This window comes from Suncus etruscus, chromosome 6 (genome assembly GCF_024139225.1).
Source record: "Suncus etruscus isolate mSunEtr1 chromosome 6, mSunEtr1.pri.cur, whole genome shotgun sequence".
Taxonomy (NCBI): domain Eukaryota; kingdom Metazoa; phylum Chordata; class Mammalia; order Eulipotyphla; family Soricidae; genus Suncus; species Suncus etruscus.
Genome location: NC_064853.1, coordinates 88,804,638 through 88,812,900, shown reverse-complemented (window position 1 = coordinate 88,812,900; position 8,263 = coordinate 88,804,638). Strand labels below are relative to the sequence as shown.

Below are 8,263 nucleotides of genomic sequence, written 5' to 3'. Positions count from 1 at the left end.
CCAGTACTGGGCTGGAGATGTGCTTCAAGTGGGAGAACACATGCCACACATGCATGTCTGAGACCCGGGGATTGATCCCTAGTGCCCATGATCACCACATGTATGCTCACCACTGTTAACACACACTCAATACGTGACCAAGAACATGAGTTTAACACAACCAAAGAGTCTACCCAAAGTAGTTATGTCAACCATAAAAATATGAGGATTAAGTCACCAGATGCCAGTATAAATGCTACATTTATCAACTGTTAGGCGAGAGCTTTATTTTCACCTTGCACGCTTTATGTACTTATAAAAACTTTACTCTTGAAAAAAGTTTAAAATTATACAAACTTTATAAATAATTCTGTCGACTTTTATAGTACACAACTGCAAATATGTGTAGTAACTTTAACTGTGTAAGCTGTAAATCACATTTGTAAATCAGTTCGATGGGTTTAGCGCATGTTATCTCTAGGCATAAAGGTTGCTTAGTGTTCCATTTCCAACAATCAGACATTTTTAGACCTGGCTTGATAAAACTTCATTCAAACTAGTGATGATGGAAAACTAACTATCCCTGAACCACTATTCCAGTTGTTCCCAAGTATGAGCACACCTCAACCTAGAGGAGCTGCTCGAGACCGCCATGCCCATACCTGGATTTTAAGTCAGTAGATCTGAGCTAAGACCCAGGAATGACATTTCTTGTTAGTTCACCAGTGATACTGTTGATCTAGGAATAAATCTTTGAGAACCCTTAATGCTTTTGCCTAGTAATGAGGTAATAACAAATCACTATGCTGTTTAAAAGTTCAAGAATTTTAAAGATTAAGATCTAGAATCTGTAACGAAACAAGCAGGATCATCTTTGACATCAGTTTTTTCAGGCTGCAGCTGTTACCTAATCTCATTTGGTGTCTGATACCATATTTTTGTTGTCTCTCAACAATGAAAAATATAAACCAATATTCACTTGGATTGAACACTGTTGTATCATTTGATTTGCATAAAATTCTTTGAAAAGTCTGTTATTTTTTTCTTAAATTATCTTAAAAAATAGTGTTGGAAAAGCTTTGAAAAGTTGAAACAACATCTAGGAGCCTGGAAGGCACAGAAAAATTACTGAGTACTAAAAGAAAAGAACCATAATTTTATCTTTCAGAAAAAGATGCATTTAGTCAAATGCATTGTGTTGTCTAGGATTGTGAACTCCTATAAAAAGTAACTTGTGATCTTGATTTGGCATCCTCAAGACTATATTTTGCATAGCAAGATAAAAAATATAGTAATAGCTTTTAACCATGCTCTGGCAAATTCACCCAATTAAAGTAAAAACCAGTCTCGCATACACTACTACTGTGCTTAGAAAAAAACCTTTCTGAAAAACAGCATCTGTGCATGACATTAACCACCCAAATTTCAGGCCTCCCTTTATTTTGGGTCATTTAAAAAAAAATCATTTTCAATCTTTTTTTTGGTTTTTGGGTCACACCCGGTGGTACTCAGGGGTTACTCCTGGCTCTACGCTCAAAAATGGCTCCAGGGACCATATGGGATGCCGGGATTTAAACCACTGTCCTTCTGCACGCAAGGCAAACGCCTTACCTCCATGCTATCTCTCCGGCCCCCACTTCCAATCTTATTCTAAGACCGAGAAAGTTTTTCCTTACTGGAACTGTATCAAAGCAAAGCTAATTATATGTTTAGAACCAGATAAAGAAATCCAGACCTACATACTCTCAGACTATAGTAATGAACATTTCTGTTTTACATCAATTTTAATGAGCATTAAAAACAGCACATTAGTGGTTTACATACCCGCCAAAATGGCAAAAGTGAATGTACTTTGCATAAATAATACACTCAAAGAACATTCTTACGCCTGCCTCTGTGGTTAAATCAATGTAGCATATAAAACAATGAAGTGACTTCCCATTAAGTAGGCATCAAAAATTAGTTTTGAAGATGAAAAGAATATCCTCTAACTCCTGGATACCAGGAAGCAGAGTTTTTCAGAATCAAAAATTAAAGAGAGCCCTATTTCAGAGCAAGGCCCCACCCCTCAGGGGTCACATAGTTCTGTTGCTTTTGACTAATTCATTTTAATACACTAAACAACCAGCCTTTACAGTACCCCAAATTAAAACTAGAGACATCATGACACTCTTCAGAAACCAAACACCCTGAGATACAGATCATTACCAGAATCTACACAAAGACTTGCAACTTAAGTATAGTGTAATTCATATTTAAAGTCATTTCATAAAAATAACAACTACTCCAATCTTCCACGTTTTCTCCAATGATGATCACCAAAAGCAATTTCTTATTAAGATGCTCCTTCACTACTTGAACGTAGAAACTGTTTAGTAAAATTCTCCAATTGATTTTCAAGTTGAACGGCTTTATTTCTAATTAAAAAAACAAACAAACATCAAATTACCATAAAGGTCATGAAAAATACACATTACTAGCGGTAGTATTTATTTGAACTAAGATTCAATCACTATCAAATTTTTTTTAATGTTTTTGGGCCACACCCAGTGATGCTCAGGGGTTACTCCTGGCTATGTGCTCAAAAACTGCTCCTGGCTTTGGGGGACCATATGGGATGCCAGGGATTGAGCCAAGGTCTGACCTGGCAGCCACGTACAAGGCAAACACCCTACCACTGTACTATCGCTCCGGTCCCAACTATCAACTTTTTAAAGATTATTGTGGGGACCTAAACTAGATAGTACAGTGGGTAGGGTGCTTGCATTGCACATGGCAGATCTGGGTTCAATCCAGCATCCCATATGGTTTCCCTGAGCCCCCTAAGCCCCACCAATAGTGACCCCTGAGCGCTAAACCAGGTTACTAAATCACAACCAGATGACCCAAAGACAAAACAAAAAGAATATGACTGCTGATCAGATTAAGACATCCTGAATCCACAACAGACTTAATGTCTTAAATATGACTTCAAATTCAGGACACAAGGCGTTTTCCCCCAATTCCCAGATGCTGCAAACTCTTATATGAACAAAGTATAGCATGTAGCATGTACCCTGGTAAGCAGTAAAGATTAAGAGATTCTTGTTGATTCTGGGGACGAAACGATAATACAGTGAGTAGGGGACTTGTCTGTAACTGAATTAGGTTTGATCATTGCATCCCATAGAGAACCCCTAAGCCCCACCAGGAGAGATCCTGAGCAAAGAACCAGGAATAAGCTCTGAGAACAAAGGGGCATGGCCCCAAAACAAAACAAAACAAAAAGTAATACCTCAATGGTGATAATTCTGGTCTTGATCCCCAAAGCAAATTTTATACCTCCAAGTTTCCATGATAAATCATATTAAACCAGAATACTACAACATATTAGGATATCTTGTTTATTTTTACTGCTTTAGATATAAGAACGCCGAGAATACACAACAGTCCTCAATGAAAAATGAAGTTATATGTCTTGCCTATATGAGACTGAAATTATTATTTTTAACTATAAAATTTGGTCTCTGAAAAGAAAATCTAATAAAAAAAAATCTAATAAAGTTTAACTTCAGATCTTAAGTCAGAATCTTGTTAAAATTCACTTCCATTGAAATTGCAAAATAAATGGAATATGAGAAATTACAAAAACTCACACAACTAAAATTTTAATACTATTAACTAGTAATACTACAAAATTATATTTTGGTAAGGGAACCAACAAATACTATCATATTTGAGGAAAAAGAGTTAATACCTTAAGAGTTTTGAATTGTTTTGTATTTTCTCCAACTGGTCTATTTCTTTGGATAATCTAGCAATTTCTTCTTCCAGATGTCTTTGTGTAATATCTACTTGTTGGCACAGGCGAGCAAAAGTAGTTGCCATTTCCCTTAAAAGGAAAAGAATTATCACATCCACATCAGTACTGAAATGTTCTCATGTTCCTGAATATATACTTTACCCTTCCACCCTCTTGTCTTTTGCTTGGAGTTTTCTCACTGATATCATGTTAAAAAACCTCTGATGTGGGGGCATAGTGATAAGGGCATTTGCTTTGCATGAGGCCAACCTGGGTTCGATCCTCACCATATCATATGGTCGTCCAAACACTGCCAGGTGTAATTTCTGAGCGCAATGCCAGAAGTAAACCCTGAGCACAGCCGAGTACAGCCCCAAAATAACAAAAACAAAACAACACAAAATTGGACCCGGAGAGATAGCACAGCAGTGTTTGCCTTGCAAGCAGCCGATCCAGGATCAAAGGTGGTTGGTTCGAATCCCGGTGTCCCATATGGTCCCCTGTGCCTGCCAGCAGCTATTTCTGAGCAGACAGCCAGGAGTAACCCCTGAGCACCGCCGGGTGTAACCCAAAAACCAAAACCAAAACCAAAACAAACAAACAAACAAAAAAACCCCAAAACAAAAACAAACAAAAAAACAAAATTAAGATGTGCTAAGGAAATTTTACTAATTACCCTTCATATTTAAGATTCTGGGGACTCAACTTACGAGTTTTGTAAATTAATCACTTTCATGTTATTTTGCTTATATACTGCAATTGTGTTTAGCTAGGAGAACCTTTAAAATTCAGCTATCAGTAGGGGATCAGAGTGGTAGTACAACTGTAGAACATTTGTCTTGCTTGCAGTCAACCCAAGTTCAACTCCTGGCAGCCCACATGGTCTCCAGAGCCTAATAGGAACAAGGCTTAGCACAGAGTGAGAAACCTTGAGTATTGCCTATTGCCAAATGTGGCTCAAACACCACTAAAATTTTTTTTTCAGCTCTCGATAGCTTAAATACAGAATATTACCCACTCAACTGAAGAACTACCATATTTTCCGGTGTATAAGATGAATCCCTACTTTTCCTGTTAAAATATAGTGTTTGGGCTATATTTGGCTATATTTGCCATATAAGACTACCTCTGTTTTAATGTACACAAAATGAAATTAAAAAAAACTAAGAGAAAAAAAGTAGAACCTTCAAAAGTTAACAGTATATGTTTAATATAACTGGACTTTGGAGTGCCAAAAATCACTTTATATTTGTCATTTATAGTGAGTGACTTGATTTTTTTAATTGGGATCTACAATGAAAGCAGGGAGAGGGGGCTTCTCCAAGCAGCTGGCTGGGGTGCAGTAATTAGTAGGACAACTAGAGGGAGACCTAGTGCCTCCTCTCCCATTAAAGCTGAAGAGAAGACTGAGCACCAGAAAGCCGCATACCCAGCGGCTGGATGAGATGAGGCACTCGGTAACTCTGCTCCTCTGTGTGCCCTGAAAGATGAATCAGGACAAGCAGAGGACTGAGCACTCGAAAGCTGCATACCAGTGAATTCACCCAGCGGCTGAGTGGGATGCAGTGCTCAGTAACTCAGCTCTTCTGTGTGCTCTGAAAGATTAATCAGGACAAGCAGAGGACTGAGTGATGACACCTGGCAGCTGGATGGGATGTGGCAGTAAAAAGGGGCCGGATCACTTGTCCCTGAAGCTGGAGTTAAGTTTCAACATGCCATATACCAGCATATAAGACAACCCCCAACTTTTAAGAAGATTTTTATGGATTAAAAAGTCATCTTGGGCCCGGAGAGATAGCACAGCGGTGTTTGCCTTGCAAGCAGCCAATCCAGGACCAAAGGTGGTTGGTTCGAATCCCGGTGTCCCATATGGTCCCCCGTGCCTGCCAGGAGCTATTTCTGAGCAGACAGCCAAGAGTAACCCCTGAGCAATGCCGGGTGTGGCCCCAAAACAAAACAAACAAACAAACAAAAAAAGTCATCTTATAGGGGCCGGAATGGTAAGGCATCTGTCTTGAAAGTGCTAACCAAGGTTGGACCATGGTTCAATCCTCAGGTGTCCCATATGGTCCCCCAAGCCAGGAGCGATTTCTGAGCACATAGTCAGGAGTAACCCCTGAGCATCACTGAGTGTGCCCCCACCCCCCAAAAAAGTTGTCTTATATGCTAGAAAATATGGTGTATTTTTTTGTCTATTTTTGTCTTAGCAGAGATCAAACCTAAGTCCTCCAGATACAGGCAAGTACTATACTTCTCATACTAAATCTGATGAAGATCATAGATTTTTACTTAATGAAATAAGCATTTAGGATACATTTTAAAAAATTCAATGAACAATGATAAAATTCTCTTGTGCTCTATAAAATTACCTCTTCAATCAAGTATAATCTTTTTGTTTTATTTTGTTTTTGTTTTTGGGTGAGTCACAACCAGCAGTGCTCAGGGGTTACATCTGGCTCTAAGCTCAGAAATCGCCCCTGGCAGGCTCAGGGGATCATATGCAATGCCAGGATTCGAACCACCGATCTTCTGCATGCAAGGCAAATGCCTTATCTCCATGCTATCTCTCCGGCCCCAATCAAGTATAATCTTGACTAACCAAAAACATTCTTCCATAATCATGTATGTTGGGGAGTGTTTTTTTTTTTCAATCTAGGTGATTAGAGAGTGATGTTCACATGACAACAATTCTTTGAGTGGCACTCATGTATTTTCTAGATTTATGCCTACTTCCAAGAAAGCTTTTATTGTTTTGTTTTTGGGCTACACATGCTGACGCTTGGGTTACTTCTGGCTATGCGCTCAGAAATTGCTCCTGGCTTGGGAGACCATATGGGACACCTGGGATCAAACCGAGGTCCATCCTGGGTCAGCTGCATGCAAGGCAAATGCCCTACCACTGTGCTATCGCTCTGGCCCACGAAAGCTATTTTTTAAAACAACAAATAAATGAACTCACTGTTGTACTTGATGGCTGCAGTTCGCACTTGTGAAACTAACAATCATCTGCAGTTTTTCAGTTGCATAGTTGACAAATTGTTGCTTAAAGGCTCTCTCTTTGGCACGTGTGGTCCAGGTCAGCCTTTCATAAAGATACAAAGCTCCATACATACTTAATGAAACAGATATGAGTTTCCAGCCTACAGTTTTCCAAACCTGTAAAATAGATTCAGAGCTCCTTTATAAAAAAAATTAACATTTTGTAATTTATTTTATAACCTAACAGACTTTGATCTGCTTGATATGCCAAAATGTAAGGTTAATTTTTCAGCTCTAAAATGAAGCTAATGGGCCGGAGCAGTGGCGCAAGCAGTAAGGTGTCTACCATGCACACACTAGCCTAGGATGGATCGTAGTTCAATCCTCTGGCATCCATATGGTCCCCCAAGCCAGGAGTGATTTCTGAGAGCATAGCCAGAAATAACCCCTGCGCATCATTGGGTGCCGCCCCTCCCCCAAATGTAGCTAATGACTGACTTAGGCTTTACAAAACAAAACCAAATTACTAGTTTTATCTTTAGTTAACAGTTTTACTGAGGCATAACTGACAGTTACAACAGTGTATGCTTTTAAAAAAGAAATAAAAGCACATATCTTTTCATCATTGAGCAGGCAGCCTTGCAAACATTCTATTTATCCAACAATAAGTAGTACACTTTTCTTACCACTCCTCCAACAACGATGATGCCCATAGAAGTTCTAGATGTAAGAGAAGCCAATCCTGTTATCAAGGTAATCATGAGGTCTTCTTGTGATGTATTATCTGGTATTGCTGAATTGGCAGGAGCAGTGGGAGTCGAAGCTAATGATCTAGGGAGCTGACAGACACGGGTGGAGGAAAAAGTGTTCTTAGTCCCAGGGTTGCTCCTTAGTTTATGCCCCGCCCCCCAGCAACTCCTGAGTACTGCTGGATGTGGCCCCAAAACAAAACAATCAGCAACACAAAAAATTTTTCTATGAATATTTAAAGAGAATAATGATGGTCTGACACTTGTTATAACACAGACCAAGGATACCAGGACGAATAATATATTTCATAATATACCATCAATATATTTATAAAAAGCTCTTTACTCTTGAGAAAAATCATGCTTGGGGCCGATGAGGTGGCGGTCGAGATAAGGTGTCTGCCTTGCAAGCGCTAGCCAAGGAAGAACCTTGGTTTGATCCTCCGGTGTCCCATATGGTCCCCCCAAGCCAGGGGCAATTTCTGAGCGCTTAGCCAGGAGTAACCCCTGAGCATCAAACAGGTGTGGCCCAAAAAAGAGAGGGGGGAGAGAGAGAGTGGAGAGAGAGAGGGGGGGGAGAGAGAGAGAGAGAAAGAGAGAGAGATCATGCTTTAAAAATGTATTTTGGGGGCCGGGCGGTGGCGCTGGAGGTAAGGTGCCTGCCTTGCCTGCGCTAGCCTAGGACGGACCGCGGTTCGATCCCCCGGCATCCCATATGGTCCCCCAAGAAGCCAGGAGCAACTTCTGAGCGCATAGCCAGGAGTAACCCCTGAGC

The 8,263-nt window shown here is 39.9% G+C and overlaps 1 protein-coding gene and 1 long non-coding RNA gene across 2 annotated transcripts in view; both read right to left on the bottom strand.

The window, feature by feature from the left end:
* Nucleotides 1–221: 221 nt before the first annotated feature.
* LOC126012114 (uncharacterized) lies at nt 222–1,189 on the bottom strand. The gene is made up of 2 exons (XR_007496785.1): nt 569–1,189; nt 222–524 (listed from the first exon to the last, which is right to left on the bottom strand). It is a non-coding gene; the product is annotated as an uncharacterized LOC126012114 (long non-coding RNA).
* Nucleotides 1,190–1,520: 331 nt separating this feature from the next.
* MFN1 (mitofusin 1) overlaps nt 1,521–8,263 on the bottom strand; it is a 47,146-nt gene continuing 40,403 nt past the window's right edge. The window contains exons 15-18 of the mRNA XM_049775834.1: nt 7,426–7,578; nt 6,720–6,916; nt 3,716–3,850; nt 1,521–2,396 (exon numbers count right to left, since the gene is read on the bottom strand). Coding sequence (XP_049631791.1) covers nt 2,315–2,396; nt 3,716–3,850; nt 6,720–6,916; nt 7,426–7,578 — 567 coding nt within the window. The 3' untranslated portion in view covers nt 1,521–2,314. The remainder of the gene's footprint in view (nt 2,397–3,715; nt 3,851–6,719; nt 6,917–7,425; nt 7,579–8,263) is intronic.